At 42.8% G+C, this 23,605-nt stretch overlaps 1 protein-coding gene across 2 annotated transcripts; it reads left to right on the top strand.

Moving 5' to 3' along the window:
* Positions 1-2,708: 2,708 nt before the first annotated feature.
* Positions 2,709-23,568, top strand: STOX1 (storkhead box 1). 2 transcript variants are annotated; one of them, XM_082222019.1, is made up of 5 exons: positions 3,362-3,459; positions 4,509-4,600; positions 16,345-16,497; positions 18,811-21,112; positions 22,104-23,568. In XM_082222019.1, exons 3-5 carry the CDS (start codon positions 16,365-16,367, stop codon positions 22,261-22,263), a joined length of 2,595 nt encoding a protein of 864 aa, XP_082078145.1. In that variant the 5' UTR covers positions 3,362-3,459; positions 4,509-4,600; positions 16,345-16,364; the 3' UTR covers positions 22,264-23,568. The 2 variants fall into 2 exon arrangements, with proteins under 2 accessions (XP_082078144.1, XP_082078145.1); XM_082222018.1 differs by lacking the exon at positions 4,509-4,600 and having other exon boundaries at positions 2,709-3,459.
* Positions 23,569-23,605: the final 37 nt, after the last annotated feature.

Raw genomic sequence — 23,605 nt, 5'->3', positions numbered from 1 at the left:
AAAAAATTACCTTTCTACCATTCTGTGCTAAGTCCTGATTAGAACAGAAATACTTGTGTTGGTTCTTTTTCTTATTTTTCTAATTGTAATACCTGACAAGTATCATTAAATATAGGGACATATCTGACCCATATAAGCATCTATCCATAACAAATGTGGAGTGTGCCATAATTGGAAAGCCTCCCTGTTCCCTTTGTTGGAAGCTAAAATGTATCTGGATACTTTTACTGAATAGAAAAGCTTAGGGCTGAGACTTCAGCTTTTTAGGAGGACATATGACCACCCACTTGACAAATGGGGCACAAACACAAGATACTGGCTCAGCGCCCAATGCTGTGTCTTTAACCCTTCAGCAGCAGTATTTATGTCAACTGCTTTATTAGCACAGTGTGCCATAGGATTGGCCTTTTCTCAGTTTAAAATCCTGTTTAGATGTAATAATGCAGCTTTACAAATAAGTTACTTCATTTCATAAAATTTATATACTGCCTGATTGCAAAAAGAATAAAACATCTGAGCAACTTCCAGCACAATCTAACCTCAGCACCATCTTATTACATCTAAATTTACAGCATTCTTCTAACTATGTCTATTCATAAGTGAGTCCTATTGAATCCACTGGTGCTTACGCCTGAGTAAGCAGGTTTAAGATTGTGGTTTTCACAGTGGGATCATTATCTCTTAACATTTTGATTCTAAGCATATTTTTGTCTTAGTAACGGCTACTGACTGCCACAGAGCTTGTTTGAAACTATGGGTTGTACCAATGCTAGTCCTACTCGGAGTAGATCCATTGAAATTAATGAACATGAGTACATAACTGACTTAGGCCCATTGGCTTGCTCTGAGTAAACCTAGTTGGATACCACCATAAGTGCATTTAGGACTGGAACATGTAAGGGCCAGTTCATTTTATGTGCAGGCAGTTGTATTTGCTACTTAAGACACTTGTGCTTGTGGTGACAGCTTACATTATGCAGTGGACATGTGCTAGGATGTTCAAGGTGGTGTACAATATATACAATAAAAATCAATAAAATTTAAACAGTTGTATTAAAAGCTTGCTTCCAGAGCTCACAGTGGTGAAAGCCCCAAAAAACTTCAGTTGCCAAACTTGGAAATAAATCCTACTGAGTTTAATGGGGCTTACTCCCTAGTAAATCTGGTTAAGATTACTGTGCAATTCTATACATGTTTACTCAGAAATAAATCTCACTGCACAGTTCACTGGGATTTATTCCCATAGGACTATAGTTTTAATTAACTGTCAACCTAGGCAAAGATACCCTGCTTCTCTCCCATCCCCCAAGTGTGTTTTTTTTTTATAAAAAAAATTATTGGTTTTTCAAAGTTTTTATACACACAAACAAACATGTATAATTTCATATCCCTTTTTCTTAAACCTTACTTCGCCGACTTCCCCATACCTCCCCTTTCTACATTCCCAATTTCCAAAATTATTTTGGCAAATCCTAACACTTAGTTTAATCAGATTTTCCCATTATTCTTTTCTTTTACTTAATCTTTAACAGCTGTAGTCTCCTTTTCCCCCCCTTAAAACCTCGACATTTTAGCATTCATTGATTTTACAATGTTTCTTAAGATAAACTTTAAATTTCTTCCAATCTTCTTCCGCCGTCTCTTTCCCCTGATCATGGATTCTGCCAGTCATTTCAGCCAGTCCCATACAGTCTATCACCTTCATCTGCCATTCTTCCAAAGTGGGTAGATCTTGGGTCTCCCATCCCCCAAGTGTTAACTGGGTCTGTTCTATATGAGTTGCATTATGATTTTAAAATCGGGGGGGGGGGGCGACGACAACAACAAATAACACACCCTTTCTTACTCTTCTCCCAGCATATTATCATATTTAGTTTTGATGTTAAAAGTAGGTAGAAAAATAATAAATGAAGTAGGAATGGTTGAGTAACACATCACTACTTACCCTTATGCCACTAAGTATATCCTGCAACTAAACAGCTGTTAAAGCTTCTTATTGTGTAAGAAAATGTGAGCAATTTCATATAAAGATCCTTTTAAAATCCTAATGTACTATGTCGATTGTTTCCTAAATGGACGGGATTAATTTAATGGAAGAGCAGATGTAATAAAGTGCAAAAGCTTTGGAGCGTAAGATGTGCATGCTGGTTTTTCAAGAATGTAATCTTCCAGCTGGATATAAAAATATGAGTGACAGCAACACAAAGTTTTTATTATGGTCGTCATCACAAAACACTTCTTTCTCAATCTCAACTGCAAAAATCTCAACTAAAAAAAATATATACCTTAAAAAACCAACATGGTGGAAGGATGCTCACAGAACCCAAACAACTAAATTGAAGTTCAGCTCAGAATGCTGAAGTATTCTGCAAATCAGCCGAACACTTGAAAAACAATTCCCAATTCCAAAAATCACACAGAAATAAAAAAGGAGCTAAGAACATGTAATTATCTCGTCATGGCGAAGGTACATAAACATCTCTGTTCCCAGCATTAGCCCATTTTGCATCACTTGCGTTCTTTTGTGCATGTCTGATGTGTCAAAGTATTGTGACAAGGACCCTTTGGTCTTTAAACAGCTAAAAATTGGCTGATGGTGCTGCTTTTTTTTTTTAAAAAAAAAAAGCATGATACATATACTGGCGCGCAAGGTCCTGAATGGTTTTGGGACCCAAGTGCTGAGAACCTCCCTCAAGAAGCCCTACCAACCCGACCCTGGTGAGGACCTGCCCTTTGGCAGTCTGGGAAGAAAACGTGCGCGCGACCTCATTTGCCTACGGCCCTGCGAGGATGTTCAGAGCAACTTAACGAGCCAAGTTCCCGCCGCGGCTTCGGCGGCGCTTGTTCCCAGGCAGGCGCGCGCGCGCTCATAGGGTCGGAGCCTGACTGAAGGGGAGCAGGACCTGCCATTTCCAGAGGCGGGCAGGGGGGTCGGGCCGCAGCAGCGGCTCTCCGGCAGGCCCTGCCCACCGTGTGGAGACAGGCCCGCTCTCTCCCCGCCCCCTGCCAGGAAGGGCTCGGTTCCCTTGGCAGCGACCGCAGTAGCGGCGGGAATAACGGGCAGAGCCTGAGGCACCTCCAGGATGTCGCGGCCGCCTCGGCGCGCCGTGCAGCTGGCGCCGAGCTCTCTGGCCCTGGTGTTGCGCCGCCTGCAGCAGCACCAGCAGCACGAGGAGGAGGGAGAAGCAGCGGCGGCGGCTGCCCCGGGCGAGCCCGAGGCGGAGAGCTGCGGCGACGAGGCGAGCGGCGCGGCCGTCTTCCAGGCGTTCCGGCGCGCCAACGCCGCCTGCTACTGGAACGGCGGGCTGGCGCGCGCCGTGTCGCGGGTGTGGCTACAGGGCTGGCTGCGGGGCGGCGTGCTCTTGCTGCAGGGCCCCGCCGCCCCGCTGCAGCTCCTCCGCGACGCCTGGCTTCGTAGGGCGCTGCGCCCGCCCAAGGGCTTCCTCATCAGGGCTGTGGGTAAGCGAGCGAGCGAGCGCGCAAAGCAAGCCGGCTGGCCAAGCCAGGGGCGCAGCTTCACCAGATCACCTGCGCAGCTGGGGCTCCGAAAAGAAGCCAGCGCGCGTGCCAAGCTCCATCAGATTCTCTCTTGGTTCCTCCCTTTACCTTGTGGGTCCGATCCTGGCTCCGTTCCTTTCTCTGCCGGATTCAACCAAAACCTGGACCCTTTATTTGCCAGGTTTTGCTTTAAGCTGATTCTGGGCCCTTCAGGTTTTTTGTTTGTTTCAGGATGCTCTGCGCCCTAAAGCACGTGTGATAGTAAGGAAGTGCGTCTTGAGCACATGCTGAGTGTTTTTCTCCAGTTCCAGACTCATGTACAGCCAGTTTTCTCGCCTTAGGGTTTCTGATGCTAGACCAACATACCCAAGCTAAGGAGTTTGGATCTGCCCAGGGCTTGGTTGAGAGGCTACTTATGTTCCAGCTACATGTGGGGTCGTATACCTCACTGCTGTTTTGCTTGTGCAGAAGGCTTCCACTTCTGTGATGGAATGTTCCTCTCCCTAGAGGACCCTCTGGAGCAGATTCTGAGGGTGTGCATGCAGAGAAAAAGGAAGTCCCATTGCAAGAGTGGGACCCCATGCACAGTGTTGGATACGACCCTTATAAAAATGAGTGATAAGTATTAGGGGTTGTTTTAAAAAGCCTGGTAGTGCCTTCTGCATGTGTAATGAACAGTTAATGTGTGAAGAGTGAACACAGACCTTATATAACATTTGGGAATGCAACATCAAGGGACGCTGGCTGGAACTGATGAACCTGATACAGCTACCAGGTGGAATTTGCTCTACATGGGGACTATCCCTATGTGATGCACTGTGGTGTAATACTTTCTCTGGTACTAAAAACTCGCTCTCTTGTGTATGTTTGTGGTAGTGTAGACTGAACGGCCCTAATGAGGCACTGCATGTTAACGGTTCACTATCTAAATTCTTTTTAAACAGCCTCCAAGCATACATCTGGGGTCTGCATGCATTCAGAAAATATTGCTTCCTTTCTCTCTCTTTCAGCCCCTTCGTTCCATAATTCCAAACTCTTGTCCTTCTGTGTGGTGGGAAGCCCTTGACTACAGTAACTCTGGCAAAGAAACATAGGGCAAGAAGTAAGCTGTTATCCCTTAGAGGACCAAGGTTTTATTAAATAAAGAAACCAGTGGAAAGGAGCACCTGGACTAGGCATTCTTTTTAGGCTTAAGTGATCTGAAGCTAAAAAACCCCCAAACCAAACAAAAATCCTCCAATGTTTCCTGTCAGCTGGGGATGCCATTTTGACTGTAATCTCTTCATTGCCTTATACCTAATGGGTTCCTTAGCTCACAGAAAGAACCTTGCGGTCATGCTATTGTGTGCAGGGAGATGGAGGGTGGGGAGAAGGGTAAACAAGGATTTGTCACACAATGTAGGTGCTCCGAAGGTTAATCTGTTCCTTTCTTGCTGTCTCTGTGGAGCTAGGGAGAGCATACTGCTTTTTAATTGAAAAAGAGGAAGGGTCTTTTATTTCAGAGAGAAATATGCTCCTCCGGGGGCACTCATGTGCCCTCTTGATAAACAGCTAACTTCTTTAAAGAAAAGGAAAAAAAGGCATTCAAGCAGGATGAAAATATTCTTGTTTTAACCACTGAGGTGTTAGCAATCTTTTGCCTCGCCTCAGTAAAAGATTTTTTTTAAGACTTCCTACATAAACCTAGACACTTAAATATTTATATTTGTGTGGTTTCGCTTTGGTGAATATTAATCTCCCTTGGCCCTGCAAAATGGGGAGCTTGTATGAGTTTGGTGACACCTGTGTGCATAGTAAACCCAGTATTGTAGAGAAAACATTATTGCTCCCATAAATGTAGCAATATTCTTCCATACCCTCTGGTGTGTTACTCTTGGTGCCATATTAAGTAAAGCCAACATATAAAGGAAATGGTTACAAATGCAGAATTCTATAAACATTGTTGTAAGTTTTCACTTAACAGCTATCTCCTTGATCCTGCAATTGGATCCATATGGGAGACTCTGGTGCCCATACAGAGTCCTGCTGAAGTTAACCGCCAAGTAATACAATTCCTTCAGTGTTAGCTGTTCAGGAATTTCTTGCAAGTGGTCTCATATTCAAGTGCTGAAAATCCATTGAGAAGACGATTGCACAGCATCCTTTGTTTTTAAAAAAACTTTCCCAATTAAAGTAGCTGAAAGTTAGTATTTCCAGGTTTCTTGCCTAATTCTACAACTCTGTTTATCTTAGTTTGTTAATGTAGAATGAATGAGTTTCAAGAACTGTACTGATGATGCTCTTGTGTGACTTCTTACGTCCAGATGAAACAGGATGAGGCAAAAGTGCCTTGATTATTTGGGAGTTATTCTCCTCCTTACTTCCTTGCTTCAGCCTCTGATTACCATCTTAATAAGGTTGAGGTTGATATTGGTAGAATCTCTGGCTAATCATATCTGTAGGAGTTTCCTAATATTGTAATAACATCACGAACATTCTTAAGAAAAATGCCAACTATTAAGTGCTTCACATTTATCATTCTATGCAACAAGTATGTAAGAATGGCCAGTTCTGGAGTCAGACTAGAAGGTGGCAAGGTCAGTGGGCAGTGAACCCCTATATAGAGAATGATGAGGTGAGACAACTTAAAGCACAACAGAGGCACCAATACTTTTCCACTACAAGGCTTCATTTTTAAATGAATAATCTCCTTAAGAGTTACACTGATTTCTTCCCCATGTCACTTGAGAAAGATTTACCTATCTTCTTGCCTGTGTGAATATTGCCTGCTAGAATATTTTCTCTTTTTCTTTATCTGTTACATGCAAGAAACAGCTACCCTTTTACCCTTTGTGGTGTTTTCATTAGTCGATAGGTATTTTATTGCAAGGGACGCGGGTAGTGCTGTGGGTTAAACCACAGAGCCTAGGACTTGCCAATCAGAAGGTCGGCGGTTCGAATCCCCACAACGGGGTCAGCTCCCATTGCTTGGTCCCTGCTCCTGCCAACCTAGCAGTTCGAAAGCACGTCAAAGTGCAAGTAGATAAATAGGTACCGCTCCGGTGGTAAGGTAAACGGTGTTTCTGTGCGCTGCTCTGGTTCGCCAGAAGCGGCTTAGTCATGCTGGCCACATGACCCAGAAGCTGTATGCCGGCTCCCTCGGCCAATAAAGCGAGATGAGCGCCGCAACCCCAGAGTCGGTCACAACTGGACCTAATGGTCAGGGGTCCCTTTACCTTTTATTTTATTGCAACATGAATATTTTCACACATGCATGTCCATAACAAATTACAGTTGGATTATAGCAGGAGTAGGCAACCTAAGGCCCATGGGCCGGAAGTGGCCCATGGAGGCTGTTTAACCGGCTCACGAGCCACCCCCAAACCGAGCCGCCTGCTCAGCAAGTCCCTGCGCGCTTCGCTAAACCAGCGCAATGTGGGGACTCTCTTCCACGGCTCCAGATTTTTGGCATCTGGGCATGCATAGAAGCGATTTCTGGCGCCGTGGACATGCGCAGATGCAATTTCTGGCGTTACAACCGCACCGGTCCAGTCCATGGAGGATCTCCGCGGGAGTGATCCGGCCCATGCCCAGTAAGCCTTGCCGACCCCTAGATTACATTACTATACTGAGGCTTCCCTTAACAAAGCACAGAGAAGGGTGCTTTGGAGTTTGGATTACTGATTATCTTGGATCACTTTTGACATGGTAATGTGGCAGTCCGTAGAGTGGTCTTAGAAAAAGGTAACAGATGTGTTATGCACAGCAGTTAATCATTAAGCAATATCCTAGTTTTATGTCAATTTACAGGCTTGTTTGAGCCTGTGGATCTGAGGTGTATACATATTACAACAAACTACCTCAGCTTATAAAGTGGTAATTATTAACACTCGCACAGGAAAAATTGGAACAATAACTTTCTACAGAAGTGAAAGCTGAGAGCTGTTTATCCAGTGAGAGTCCTTTCAGGGCCCTTCCAGACGATAGTGTGCCCCCCTCCCTGTTTTATTCTTCATAGCCCCATCTTGGTCCAGTGCCAGTGGCACGATAGCCAGCACCTGCGTAATGTACTGGGAGTGTAGCTTTGCACAGAAGGATAATATTTCTGCTTCTCCATCCCTTTTAAAATGGGAAGATATGAAAGTTCTGCACTAGAAAGGCAGAGTGAATAGCTTCCAGAAAGTTAAGGAAAAAGAAACCACAAGGACCTCAAAATTGCAGAGCCCTTCTGGCAATACCTTTGTTTCAGTGTTAGAAACTCAGATAGATAAGCTAATTGCCAAATGGCACCTTAAACCTGGGTTATTGTTTAGGCACCATTCCCCCAATAATGCTGCTGCTGCTGCTTCTTATTCTTCTATTAACAATGATAATAATAAATTTCTATATCGCTTTGTAATTTAAAGACAAAATCTCAAAGCGGTTTACAGCACATTAAAACGTCAAATAAAACAATACAGAATAAAACAAATTCAAGCTTCAAGGAAAATATTTCAGATCCTTCTCTAAGTGACATGCTGCTTTCCCCATGTTTATTTACTGCGTAATTTATATAGCTGCCCCATAGCAGAAGTACTCTAGGAAGCAAGTGTGGTGTAGTGGTTAGAGTGCCAGACTAGGACCTGGGAGATCAGGGTTCAAATCCCCACTCAGTCATTAAGTTCTCTGAGTGGCCTTGGGCCAATCACAGCCTATTAAGATACCTCACAGGGTCGTTGTAGGGATTAACTGAGAAGTGGGGGTGAGCAATGTACTCTTTGGAGAAAAAGTGGGATATAAATGCAATAAATAAGCTCTTCTGCTAACCTGCTTAAGAAAGCTGGAGGGGCCAGCCAGATGGAGATGTCAACCTGGCATCCAGAGATCTCCACATGGTTGCAATTGGACCCACACCAGTAGCAAAACGTGCCTGGCACCTGGTGCCTGGCTTATTTCTAATACTGCTTTGTTTTTTATGTTTTGTGGGCCATGGCGATATCCACAGAGAAGTTCTCCTGTGCAAGCCTCATTACGATGCTCTTGTGGCATTCCTGTGTACAAGAATAGGATTTGTGCAGGACATTCCGCCGCTGTCCAGGCAAGCCAAGCCAAGGTGCTTTCCCCACACTTTTAATTTTACAACAGTTGAAAATATTGTGCTTTCAAAGCTCAGGACTAACATTAGAGCTGCATACCAAGCTACACAGGACAGACTCCTTTGGCCCAGTAAGCCATCTCCTCCTCTTACATCTGTTCCTTTGTGTTTTCCCGCTCCCTGTGATGTCTTTCATTCCTGCCTCATTCCATAAAAACATCCAGTTCCCTGTTGAACACGTTCCTGTGACTTGCCCTTGTGGCTTTTACCTTATAACGTGTTCCATATGTTTGCTGGGCTTTGAGTGAAATGGTTTCAATTTAAACCTGTATTTCCTTTCACTAACCACCCCCACCCCAAATATATCCTTAAGGGCAAGAACAAGGCCTATGTTATATACGAGCTTCAGGAACACAATCGTTTGCCGCTGACTTTTGTGCCTCATATTTTGATTGCTGAGCCCAAATAATCCTTCCTTCCTCGTTTTAGCTATTGCTTGGTATCGTGTTCTAGGTATTCCTGCATATCCTCTGGAGTACTTTGGTTTTAGGTTTCTTCAAAAATCAATGGCCCCTTTCAGTTGCTGACACAGTAATTTAAAAGATATCAGTCCTGTGAGATGGCTTGTGCTTCATTTTCCCATTCTGCTACGCTTTCTTAGTCCTATTCAGAATTAGGACTGGTTCATATGATCGCTAACCACACACACAGTTCCTTTGCCTTGCCCAGGACTAGATCACAATTTACTTGTGCCAAACTGATTTCCTGAGGGCTGCAGCAGAGCCACAGAACAATGTGCCTAAGCATACTCTGTGTGTGTGGTGGAGCTCTCATAAAATATTTGACATGGAACGACAGAAATAGGGGTCCTCACAGAAAAGCAACCAGTAATGTGCTTAGTGGTTACATAAGCTAGCCGTCTTTTGATACAACCTTAGTGGCACCAGATAACCTTTTTTGAGTTGAGGGAAAAACAGTGAGTTATGTAGCATGGCCTCTCTCAGTCTCCTTTGTTTTCTTGGAGTGAAAGTACAGCAGTAATTAGGGAGGCCCAAGTGCAACTCTCCACTTGGCCATGAAGCTCACCGGGTGACCATGGGCCATTCATCACCTCTCAGGGTAGCCTTTCTTACAGGGCTGCTATGAGGATAAAATGGTAATGGGGAGGAGGAAACCGTGTGTGCCATTTCTAGCTTCTTGGAGGAGAGGAATATAAATTAAAATAAGAAATTAATTAGCCAAAAAAGAGAGAAAGATTGTGCAGCACACTGTTTCCTGCAGTACAGGCATCCCCCCACTTATGTGGGGGTTATGTTCTGGTCCCCTGCATGCAAAAGTGAAAATTGTGTAAGTGGGGGAGCGTCCTCTAAACATAATCTAAATGCCCTCTCTGCATTTAAATCCAGCTTCCCTTTTTGACTGCAGCCCATTGTGTTGCACTGAACTTTTGAGGGTCCCCCAACTTTCAGTTTGTTTTGGGGGAGCTCGAGAACCAAGGTTGGAAGGGGTGCCAGAAGATACCTTATCCCATAACACTTTAGATCCTAGCCACTATTTGAGGGGAATATTTATATGTTCATGAACGAGTTCTTTGCCCTTCTGTTAAAGGAACTGAGAAAATTTTCACCTGGTTAAGAATTAACCACCTTTTAATTGTCTGGTCTTGAAATTAAACCTTTATCTACAGAGGATAATAATTAAAAGGCAGAAAATTAACGGATGTCAACTAGTGACCCTGTAATTAGTGCTGGGTTTAGGTTATTGATGATAGATGATGTTTGTGGTATGTTATGCTTACCGTAATAGTGAACTTGCTGCTATATGCCACAAAGGCTTGTTGTTAGTAAACAACTGTACTGCTGGCTTGGTTTGGTTTCAAAGTTGGGAACAGGTTTAGAAACGGCCCCCTCCCTGGTCCAAGTAGCACTGGCAGTGATTGATTCAATTTCAGTGCCAGTTTTTTAATATTCATCTTTCATAATTTCTGTTTGAAATAAGATTTTGCCAGTGGTCACCTTTTAAATTTTATGGCATTTTCTGCAATAGTTAAAAAAAACACCATAAAACAAGTAATAGGGGGGTAACAGGGGGGGTAAGAAAGAAGTAATTGATAATGAGGGAAAGCGACAGCTTTGGTAATGGGAAATCAAAATGTATATCATCATTTTGAATATTTGGGCAGCACGTGCAGTCAGGAGCATTACATTGGGATGTTAAAATGCAAGGGAAATGTGTGTGTTTTTAGCAGCACACCTGAGCTTTGCTTAAATGCCGAAATATTCATGAAACTTGCTCTAGCCACTTGTTCCGTGGGACGTGTCGTCTACCAATACCGCATGAGCTTAATGAGGGATGGCAAATGAGCAGACGGTTGTGTGTTTTTGTGCTGCTTGGATTCCTTCCATGACTGCCTGCCTTTCATCCGTGTTTTGAACCCACCTGGCAAACGAGCCATAGGTTTGAAAACTCATGGCCCATTAATGCTGGACTTAAGAAGTCCTCTTTTGTTTTGAAAACCATTCATAATCATTTCATGCATTCGTACGTTTTAATGATACTCTTATGAAAAACATCGTCTGAAATCCACAGAATATCCTTGTAATGGATCAAATAGTTGCTGAAACAGTCTTCCAAATACTTTTGCTAATGCTGGTTGCTTCTGCCTCATTAATGGGCTAGCCAGGGAAGGCCTGCAAGCAGGTCAAAATGAAAACAACCAACCCTGTTTGTTCACACCATGTGGAACTTAAGAGGTATACTACATCGTAACATACTGTTTAAGCTCCTGAATCGACCTGAGCCTTCTCTTTATGCTGTTGGCAAGAACAACATCCTGTGACAATTAACAGAGTAGGGAGTTTGTTTTAAATCTGTGCTTCTTGGTTTGAAATAAAACAAAACTAACCAGTTTTGGCCACAGGGAGAGGTGGCCGGGGGTGGGGTGGGGATGAAAGCCATGGTCTTTAAAAAGTAAATGGGGGTTGGTTGGTTGGAAATTAACTTTGAGATGGAATTGGCATCAGTCATTATTCACCTATTTAAATCCTGAGTTAATCCTATACTCCTGTTAATGGAGTATAAGGATTTATTTGATCCATTTGACTGGTGAGGCAAGAGAAAGCCAGTCACCTAATAAATCGCCTATCACTGCCGGACAGATCTGTGAATACTCTCATTGCACCTTTTCTCTCTCTCCCTTTTAATTAGCAGATGAGTTAATAAAGGACTAAGTGTGTGTTGCAATCTGCAACACGATGACATGCCATCATATGTTGATGTAATCTAAAAATGTGGAATTAAGCATAAATACATTCAAGCAAGCAATTGAATTTGGTAGTCAAGGTAGTTGTTTAACTGAGCAGAGATGCCCAAGTACAGTCATACCTCGGGATGAATACGCTTCAGCTTAAATATTTTCGGGTTGTGCTCCGCGGTGACCCAGAAGTAACGAAGCGCGTTACTCCGGGTTTCGCCACTCACGCATGCACAAGCACTCAAAATGATGTCACGCGCGGAAGCGGCGAAACGCGGCCAATTTTTTTTAAAAAAAAATATTTAACAAGATTTATAATCATGAAAACTAAGCGGTTTACATGAAACTGAAGTCAAACCTAACTTATGTAGCAGCTAACCAAACACTGCAGCAGTGAAGAGAATGTAGTGGGAAGGAAGCTCATAAGCAGGAATTTTGGGGTTTGCCATTTATCCTAAGCAAATGGACTCTACAAAGTTGAAGTCCAAGGCAGCAGTTAAGCAGTAGAATGAGTGACAGGCAGAGCAGGAAGGAGGGCAAGGTTGCAGTGAATCGGTCCAGCAAGTTGCTGCAGGAAAGTCCTAACAGTGATCACCAATGGAATGCCCAGGACCTAAACTGGCCTGGAAGAATTTACAGCTTCATTTAAAACTCCTAGCCAATTGGGAGACTTGGAGCTTCTATTTAATATGATTCCTCATTCGTGAAGCTCTTTGAGTTACAAATTCAAAAGAAGACTTGCTACATTATTAAAATACTAATTAAATGTGGCCCAAATCCAAAGAAAGCTTAATATACAATTGAAATCAGGAGGACCTGTTACTTGCTGCTATTATATGTCCCATTAAGTTCAATGGGACCTCATAGTGTGACTTTCTTTGGATTTGAGTGCAATGCAAAACATTGTGTTAGAAGAACTGGGGCAGTGGAAGAACTAGAGGCAAACAGGCAGAGGTCTTATGTAGAATGGAGCATTTTTGGCAGAAAGGAGGACACTGTCAAGTTTGTGCTCCATCCTGATCTTCAGTCGTAACCCCCCACCCCAGGAAGCTGGTCCTGTAAGGAATAAACTATTAATTCTGATGTCCAGATATAAATAAATAGAAGCACCACCTCCTCAAAAGATACAATGCACAAAACGCAATTTCACAAAGTTATACAAATGCTACAGCCAATTTAAAAACAAGAAAGAGGAAGCTACACTTTACAGAGCCATCCTTTCCCTAAGATTCAAAGCTTGCTGGAGAGTGTTAGGATAAGGCAGAAATGCCTCTCCACTGGTGGAAAGGAGCTTTTGCCCAGGAGGGCAAGGGACATCTACTACACCCATGAAAAGCTCCTCTGGCATTGCCTGCAGTAGCTAACATTAGGGCCTGAAATGACATTCTGTGGGCTGGAATCAAAGGAGTCTCTTCATTCCTCCAAGAGGCTTCAGGACTGGGCTCATCAACTACACCATATTGACGCTGTCATAGTCAGTTCTCCCTCACTGCTTTCAGTGGGGTGCACGGCTTTACAAAATATGAATTATCTGGGCCAAAAAAAGAAAGACACCCCCTTGCAACATGTCTTGCTTTGTAATTGGTTGACAATCTACCACTTCACTCCCACCACCACCACATATTTATTATATATTTATTTTATTTGCCACTTTCTACCCAAGTCAGAGTGATTTGCAGCAGTAAAATTAACACAAATACGGTTCATGCAAGTACAAAAGTTAAGATCAATAGCGGCACACTAAAAGTGATCATTCACTAAAATCATCCTGCCCTTTTAACAGGGAGTGTTCCACCTTTCAGCTTATAATGTCAAGTTGCCACTGATGGTTCCAGTTACCATCTGGCCGGAGCTTATATTTCTCTAAGCATTTATTGTTTTGCAGTGGTCCAAATGACATAATTAGCAAACCGTTCTGTTATGTGACTTGGGAATCTCACCACTACATTGCAAAACTTGTTAGAATTCGCCGTTAATTTCTAATGGCTAGGGCTATATTTATTCCTCACACATACAATCCAGCTGTGGCTCTCTGGTAGTGTCCGCTTGCTTCCTTTTCTTTTTCGAGAAAAGTTGCTTGTCCTCATTACCACTCAGTGCATAAGGGAGGTGCTCGAAAGAATCTCTTAAAATTGGGTAAATGGGTATAAAAATGGAAAATATGACTCAATTAAAAGTGATGTACCTGGGACAAGAAATCCTAACTTCACTTATGCATTAATAGAGTCTGGACTGGTAGTTCCTGGCCAGGAAAGAGATGTTGGAGTCATGATAGCTCAGGCTTCCTCAACTTTGGCCCTCCAGATGTTTTTGGCCTACAACTCCCATGATCCCCAGCTAGCAGGACCAGTGGTCAGGGATGATCGGAATTGTAGTCTCAAAACATCTGGAGGGCTGAAGTTGAGGAAGCCTGTGATAGCTGAATGAAAATGACCTATTTATCTTTGTGCTGCTGATGAAAACTGATTTAGGCTGCACTGTAATTTGCTCCTAAGCATAATCAGTATTGTGAACTAGCAAGTATGTTCAGCTTTAATAACCTTAAAGTTGAGCTCTAGTGTACAGCAGATCTGTTGACCATAACAGATTTGCGCCAACTCACTCTACTTCTGAATCGGAATGTTGAAGGGAAGACAGAAATGTGCTACCTGCCCAGTGAAGGCACCATTAATCCAGCAACACTCAAGTTACAAGGACAGAACAAAACATCTTTTTATGTTGGTGAAGCGTATCTGGAGACTTTTTGTTCCCTATGTTTTGTTATCTGACTCTTGTATTGCAGATGACTTTCCCACATTGAGTTTCGGTATATGCTCTGAAAATGCGTTCTCAGATTTCGCATGTGTAAACAATTATCTGTGTTTGAGTAGACTGGTAAAATCATTTGAGGGTCAATAATACATGAATTTTTGGCAGGTTGCCTAGGCTGGAGTTTGTGAGGTTCTTTTTTTAAAAAAGTTACTTTGCTCACTGTAGAAGTTGAGCTGTATTTTTGCAATCAATGGGGCTTGCATTTGCTGTACCTGATGGGTGCCAGGTTCCTTTGTTCTGGGCCAAAACAAATATTTTGTTAAGCTTTAAATATATTGTTATGAGAAGTGCCCTGCCAGGAGGCATTTCTGCCACCACAGAATGGTAAGCACTATATTCCTGTTGGTAACCAACCAAGAATTGCTAGGTGCATGGGTTTCTGGTGCCAGGTCAACATATTTATAGGATTGCTGAAGCAGAGATATGACTTTATGTTCACATTTGTACAGACACCAAACTAGATTTGTGGATACACCAGTGAGTGGAATACTTTCCAAGTAAAGATGGTACTTCTGAAAGCTGATGGTACAGACTTGTGCAAACAGAAGTCCTCATGCAGGGTTTCTGCTGATGGGACTTGTTAGGTGCATCCTGCTCAAAGTGTTTGCAATCCAAAATAGCTATGGATATGAACAATGACCCCAACTGTTGTGATGTGTGTGTTTATCCCCTATACAATTCATTTGTGTAGATTAACCTTTATAAACAGATGGATAATCTTGATCTTTCAAGATGCCCTTTCATGATGGGTTCTGCTGTGTTTGTTAAGCTGAAAAATATGAGGGCTTGAGCAATGTGTTAACAATAGCCCGAGAGAAGCGTCATTGGGAAGAAATTATGCCACCATACATGCTGATGCTGGTCTACCTTGTTTGGAACTTTGGCTTTTCCTGGAAAACTAACTTTGTAATACTGTCAAAGATAGAAAATAGCCATTTTAAGGTGTGCTTTGCAAGAAACGTGAAACCAGCTTTTCCATTTACAATAACTAGCACCAATGTTATACTATTCACAGTGTTTTTTTCTTGAATTCCCGTTCCACACAAAGCAAGCTGACACTGATTTATACACCTGCTGGTAGTAGCTTAGCAACGTCATAGAGGAAATTCTTAGGAACTTCTCTAAACACATTCTGTTAAACAGAACCATTGCCAGTTGTAAAACAGAGGTCAAGAAGTGTTTAACAACTTCTTCAAAAGGGACTGTTGTTTATTTTGTTGACTTAAAGAGAAAATAATCCTAAAGAGACCCTTTCTTGCCCTAGCTGTAACACAAGACAGCTGTTTTGAGTAGGCTACATTTAATTTAAACCTCAATTATATTGCATTACTCATTGAATCGCATAAATGTCTTGGGAAGAGTCCTGTAACACCTTCTAAAATGTTTAAACAGACTGAGTGTTTCACATAGTTCCAAGGAAAACTTAGTGTTTTCACTTCATATGGTATGTATTTGGGGAGAAACCAGAGAACTTAAGTGATGGTCTAAGCATCCGAAGACACATATCTGCCTGCAGCATCTGCTTAACATGCTTCAAGATGTTTGTTTTTGAGCTAATAATTGCTAAAATGGCTTTTATTTCTTTAGAACTATGATCATTTATCCATCATGCTGAAGCTAAAAGAAGCCAACATTTTGAAAGAGCAATGGGGGGGGGGGAGAGAGAAATACTGTATTCCAAAGTAGAAAGGAAGTTCATTTCTTCCCCCCCCCCCTCTATTCCTTTTAGGTGATGTATCGCCAGTGCACATGAATCCCATTTCACAGTCCCAGTTCGTTCCTTTGGCAGAAGTCTTGTGTTGTGCTATATCTGATATGAATGCAGCTCAAATTACCGTTACACAGGAAACCTTACTGGATCAGCTGGGGAAACATTACCCAGGTAATCTGTTAAATCATGGGTTGTTGACACTTCACATAAACATTGGACTCAAGGGGGTTTGCAGCTAGCAGAGTGAAAGAATGCATGCTGTCTGGGACCAGGAAAGCAATTAGAATTCCCTTTGTAAATCAGCAGATGAAAAACAAAACACAGGATCTAAGTGTTCTAACTCACACTGCATTACAAATCTGGGCTGCCAGCTTGCAGTCATCAAAATTCATGGGGGTTGGGGGGAATTAGATATCAGGAGCATAAAGATGGTTGTGTGAAAACAATGTGGGCAAAGAATATACCAGATGAGCAAACCTACATGATACATGTGTTTGTCACAGTAACACTTTCCATTTTCAGTATATTATATTTACATCCAAAAACATATAAGTAGTTTTTAGTGTGTGTGATTTTTTTTTTTAAAAAGATCCCTCATTAGGCAGCACCGAGGTGCCTAATAATATAATATCCAACTTTCCTTCACACTTGAGCACAGGAATGAGAAGCCTGCGTCCCTCCATACTTTGTTGGATTTCATCTCCTATCAGCTGCAGTCAGCACAGCCAATGGTCAGAGATGGGAGCTGTAGCTTAACAACATCTGGGGGGCCACAGGTTCTGTCCCCCTACCCCAGCTTTATCATGAGTGAGAACAGAACCCAGGATGAAGCAGTGCAGATATGAGATGGGTTGATTCTCAGCAGCTGAAACCACTAGAGATGGAGCAGATCTATACACCTCTTTTTACTTCCCCCTCATCAGAATGAATGGCAGCCATTCTGTGTGGCAAAAGTAGCATGCTGGAGACAGCTGTAAATACCGGCACTTAATGGCCTGCCCTTGTACACTTTGTGTCTGCAGCATGGAGAGCATGCAAGGACCTCCCCACAAGAGACACCTGTGTCAGTCTTCCTTCCATGTATGTCCCACTCATTATAACTGCAGGCAGTTTGCTGATTTACAAATAAATGGATGTTATGAGGCTTCACCTTTACAAATCACCCTTTGCTGAACTGGAGCAGTAAACTTGCCTTTTGCTTAGTCTAATTGAGGGAAATGAAGTTGTGGGAGGTGGCTCATATTAAAACAATGAGTTTAGCTACATCTGTGCAGAATGTGCCTTTCCCTCCTGGACTGTGGCAGAAATCAGAACCTGACTGCACTTCCACTTTTGGGTCCAAGCACTTTTCTTGGCTGCAAATATATTGGCAAACTGCCAATTCTGCACTTCACTTTGCTTTGTTGTACTGCCCATACTCTTGAGTCAAAATTTGCTACTAACCTGAAGGGAATTGTAGGATGTCAATGCTGAGTAAGCCCCCTTTGCCCTACTAAGTGTGTTTGCTTCTTAATCCTAAAAATGGCTCAGTAATTTGTGTGGTAGGGGTTTCACTAGCCACCCTGGAGACTCCAATGAGCCTGTAAGGATTGATGATGGATTTTGTCTGCAGGTCACGCATTTGAAAAATCTTCAGTTTGGAAGCATTCTAAATAAGTATTTTATTGTTCATGTTTTGAAGCAACCCCTTTAGTGTGTATTTGCTGCCCCCTCTTGTCCAACCGGGAGAAGACATATTGCCTTTAGCATTAGGTAAAGGTACCCCTGCCCGAACGGGCCAGTCTTGACAGACTGTGGGGTTTGTGCGCCCATCTCACATCTATTGGCCGGGGGCCAGCGCTGTCCGGGGACACTTCCGGGTCACGTGGCCAGCGTGACATCGCTGCTCTGGCGAGCCAGAGCCGCACACGGAACGCCGTTTACCTTCCCGCTGGTAAGCGGTACCTATTTATCTACTTGCCCCCGGGGGTGCTTTCGAACTGCTAGGTGGGCAGGCGCTGGGACCGAACAGCGGGAGCGCACCCCGCCGCGGGGATTCGAACCGCCGACCTTTCAATCGGCAAGCCCTAGGCGTTGAGGCTTTAGCCCACAGCGCCACCCGCGTCCCCACAGCCTTTAGCATTAAAGGAAGACAATTGTTCCATATAAAAATCTATGGTGCATCCATATGAATAAGTTAAAGTCAGAAATCAGTTAGCTGTAAGCAATTAAAGTCAGAAATCAGTTAGCTGTAAATAATCCCCCCCTCTTTTCCATTTGGAAAAAGATTGGGGCTGCAGTTGTATGTGCACTTACTCAGGAACAATTCCCATGAAACACAACAGTAATTTATTCTGAGAAAGCACACACAGGAGCAGGCTACAACAGTGGTTTACGGCATAAATTTGTTCTGACCCAGAAATGTGGTAATAGTTATAAACTATTTTTCATATTGACTATGCCACAGAAATGACTAATACTATAATATCATCCCTTTTATTCTAGGTATTGCAAATCCCACACATGATATTCTATATAGTACACTTGGGATGCTAATTAAAGAACGGAAGATATATCACACTGGGGAAGGATATTTCATAGTGACCCCAAATACATATTTTATCTGTAATAATGCTCTGAAAAACAAGAGGGTCCTTTTGGAAGATAATTGCCCTCAAGAGCCTTCTGTTACATACCTTGTAAGCGTGGAAGATGCTGCAGAACTTCTACAAAATAATTTCCCTATTGCATCCCATTGCAGATCCTGCCATTGTTTCCCTGGGCAGACTGCAGTCAATGAGCAACATGTCAGCCCTCAGCCTAATGGGAAAAGTCAAAAAGGGTCTTGTGAATCCAGATTTTCAGTTCAGAATCAGGCCACCAGTACACTTGTTGAGAACCGTTCTTGTGGAGCTGCACACTATATGCAGTCAGGGAAAGAGAAGGAGAAGATTAAGAAGTTTGGTCTTAGCCTTTTCTGGCGCAACACTTCCAAGAAAGAAAAACCAAAAAAAGTGCACACTTCATTTTCCGCCCAGTTTCCTCCTGAAGAATGGCCAGTCAGGGATGAAGATAATTTGGATAATATCCCACGTGATGTTGAACATGAAATTATCAAACGCATTAACCCTGTGCTGACTGTGGACAACTTAACCAAGCACACTGCACTGATGCAGAAAATAGAGGAGCAGAAAAAATATATCAGTAAAGGAACCTCTACAGAAGTGTTGACAATGAAGCACAAACATCTTCCCAAAGGGTTCACTCAGAAGAAACAAAATAAAGCTGCAAAGCATCGCAGGAAACTGCAGTCCAATAAAGAAAAGCCCGTTAATAAGTCACCAAGGGAGTTTAAAAGTGATGACCAAATACCAGCTAATAGCAAACTGGAAAATTGTATTGAACATCCATCATCTTGTATTACAAATGAAACTACAGTTTGCAATCAGCAGTTGTGTGAGGATGCAATCAATGCTGAATCTCACTTTATATACAAAAAAGAAGTTACTAATCCATTTAAAGATATTTCTTGTAAAGGGAATAGGTCAGCAAAAGGACATAGGAGTCAGAAAAACTATGATGTAAAGTTCGGAGCTCCAAGATCAGAGAAGAATTTCCCACAGTCCTGGTCTCTGGATTCCTCAAGAACTGTGGACTGTAAAACTAAGCAATCAGTCAGCATCAAATGTGATGCTGAAGACGACAAAATGAAACAGTTAAATTACCTACAATGCAAGGTTTTACAAAAAGAAGTCAAATATAGTTGTCTGGAGGAAAGTGCAGCTTGCAAAGGTAATTTGCATAGAAGGGCAGCCCCAAAAAGTATGGAGATGCAGGCAGTGTCTAACACTTCTGCTGCATTTGTGGATGAAGCAGTAGTGGAGAAAATGCATCCTCAGAACTCCAGTCAAACTCACCAGTGTGATCAAACTGGCTTGCTGGGTCAAACAGCACTACAAATAACTGATACCCATCTTCCCAGTGAGGCAGATGCTCAACAATTTAAACAATCTGAAAATATTGTTGCTCACAGACAAAATGATAATTTAAAGAGTGAGTGTACTAACATGAACAAATGGCTTGAGTCTGTTAATCCACAAAATGAAAGATTCACTTATGATAAACCGACTCCGTATCAAGAATTGGGTGATGGTAACACTTGTAGTTCTCTATATCATGGTGATGAAGAGCAACATGATGTGGATTTGTCCAAGCCGCAATCCAGCCAACTCCCATATAATTCTTCAGATACAGGGAAATGGAACAGCATAGAACAAGAACTGGGCTCAACTGTGTTGGGAAATGGAAGTGTTAATTCTCATTTCTCAAGGTACAGAATTGATACAGACGGCGTTGGTCCCTGTGAGTGTGAAGAAAATGAATTCCTTGGTTTTTCTAGATCTAAGGATAGCTTAAAAGAGTATCAGAAGATGAGCCTAGAAGGAGGAAGTTGTGTGTGCCACCAGCTATCTCAGTTTGCCTACAAAAGCAATGAAGAGCGAGAGGATGTTTATGAACGTGGGCAGACACCTGATGCTGCTGAACCCTGTTTGTTTGATTTCTATGATGTGCATGAGGCAGAGACCAGAGTTTGGCAGAAGTCAGTAAATGAAGTGGGTGGAAAATTAGCATCCCTGATGCTGCCACCAAAAGGCTGGGAAATTAAGACAAATGATACGAGAAAGCAACAGTTGTTGGATAAAACTGATGCTGCAGTTCTAGATCAGTGTGTCCAGTATGAGCAAAACCACTTGGAAGGGACGGGAAACCACAGCATAACAGGAGACAGCGGGATAGATTCTCCAAGGTAAGAACAACTGTTACAAGTGACTTTCTTAAACACAAAGAATGTTAATGGTATTTCTTGTACACATTAAGGGGTTTTTTAACAGGACCTTCAGCTCTGCACTGGAAAAATGCAGATTGCCCATTGGCATAGATAACTCTCAACTCTGTTCACATGGGCCTTTCAGGACCTTGCAAGGCTGGGAAAGCACAGTCCTATAATGAAACATGTCATTTTCCTTGTCCTTGAATGCAAGGAGTCCTCATGAATGCCTCATGAATAACTTTGCCCACTTAAACAACCTTTTAAATACAATGCTGTAATTGTCACATGTGTGTATGAATGGTCAAATCATGTATACCACTACCAAATTCTGAATGGCAAAGGTAGGTGATTGTATTCAGTCAATCCTGATGTAAGGGACCTTACGACATGCCCAAGTGTCTGCAGGGATAGCAGGTGGTGGTACAGAGTACTCTTACTGCAGCACAGCAGGTGGAAGAAGTCCTCTTCTCAGTACTGTCACTGTACACTTGCTTCTGTTGCTCAGGAACAGCACTGCTAAAGAAAAGCGGAAATCGGGTATTGCAGGAAGGCAAGAAAAGGCCAGGCAAGATATCCCAGTAAGTGGGTCTGGGTAAACTGGCAAGTTAAATCATGTATACTACCCTTCACCAACCTGGTGCCCTCCAGATGTTTCTGGCTGTGGCTGATGGGAGTTGTAGTCCAAAACATCAGGAGGGCACCAGGTTGGTGAAGGATGATGTATAAGGAACACTTGCTGGCTCCATCGTACTATGACTCCATATTCCTTACCCTTCAATTGAAATAAATAGCATAATTTCCATAATATTCTTGAGCTGATTCAAAATAAAGATGACTTTTTTGTACTTGTTTAGCCACCCAGTATTTCTTTTGGTAATTTATGGAGAAATAAGTCACTCTGAATGTTTGAATATGGAAAAATAGGTTTCTTGTTTAATCTTCTGTTTTACAAAATAATATTTTTTAGAACACAAAGTCTGGCATCTGCGAATTCTGCCATCTTAGATGGACTGAAGAAAAGGCGAAGTTTTCTCACGAACTTGGAAGGCATAGAGAAGACTATACATAATGGAAAGACTCTGACACGAAGCTCCTTGCTTCAGTTGACTCCAGTCATGAACGTTTAATTTTTCTTATCAGGTTTTGATAATTCCTTGTAAATATGTTAATATATTTACTGTAAATTCTTTGAACTGTCGTATACATTAAAGTAGGTAAGATCATTATATTCTCGTAATAAGATGTATTAAAACTTTGTAATAAGCATTTTTTCCAGTGACTTTTTCTAATGTTTTATTTCTAATAATAAATTATATTGCAGAATTGATGATCTCAAGTTGCACTTCATTCCAATTGTCTCCACAAACCATTTAGGATGCCAACTTGTTCCAAGAGTCCCATGACTGTGCTAGATCAGTCCAAGCAATGATCCTAAGGGTATTTACTGATGCACCTCAAACCAGGAGTTAGTGCGCACGCATGCACACAAACACACACCCTTAGCTGTGCAGTGATTCCAGTGAATTTGGTGGTCAGGAAAGAAGTCCCATCTTCATATAATACAAGTTTATTTCAATTTGCTGCCACAAGATGAGATGATGGCCACTGGCTCAGATGCGTTTTAAAGGGAATTAGGCAAATTCACAGGGTATAAGTCTAGCTGATTTTAGCCACAACAGTTAACTAGAATATCTGTGTTCAGAGGCAGTGTATCTGAATACCAGCTGCTGAGGACATACAGTATAGAAGAGAGTTGTTGCCTGGTTGGTTACTGTGGGAAGCAGTAGGATGCTGGACTAGATTTGTCTCTGAGAAATTCTTAAGATTCCTAAGGTATCATTAGAATCAGGTCAGCTTAGGAAATACATGATCCTAAAAAAAGAGCCAACTCCAAGGGGCGGAGGGGTCTTCGCCCCCCAAATATAATATTTGAGAGGACCAGCCCCCCCCAAAAAGTTGATGGGCATTGCCATTCAAACTGTGTGTGTGTGCCTCATCCTGTGATTTAATTATGCGGGGCAGGGCTTACCTGGACCCTCCATATTTTATTCAAGTTGGCCCCCCCTGCTCTGGGCATATGCAGAGTGCAAATTCTTCAGCGAAGCGGGGGGGCGTTTCCTTACCAAAACCCTACTCATTTTAAAGTTTAGACTTTCGGTTACTTTACAGCGTGGGAAGTGGGGTGGCGGTGGTGGCTGCAGCACATAATCGAGAAGTGTGGGGGGGGGGGGAATGCCAGCCCAGTTTGATTCAGCCAAGTTGCCACGTATCTCTCTTCACCGCTGGGATTTACTGCTTGGCCTCCGGCAGCAGCGACAGGACTCGGGCCAGAGGGAAACGGTGCTGAACGGTACGGAAACCTTTCGGCTTCACCCCCGAGGCCGCCCTCTCGCCTGCCACCTAGTGCGGCGGCGTCAGCAGAGCCAACGCGGAGAAAGACGGCGATGACTCACCGAGGGGGGGAGTGTC

The sequence above is a fragment of the Podarcis vaucheri genome, assembly GCF_965113315.1.
Source record: "Podarcis vaucheri genome assembly, chromosome: 5".
Classification (NCBI taxonomy): domain Eukaryota; kingdom Metazoa; phylum Chordata; class Lepidosauria; order Squamata; family Lacertidae; genus Podarcis; species Podarcis vaucheri.
The sequence above is the reverse complement of the archived record's forward strand: the minus strand, read 5'-3'. Positions and strand labels throughout refer to the sequence as shown.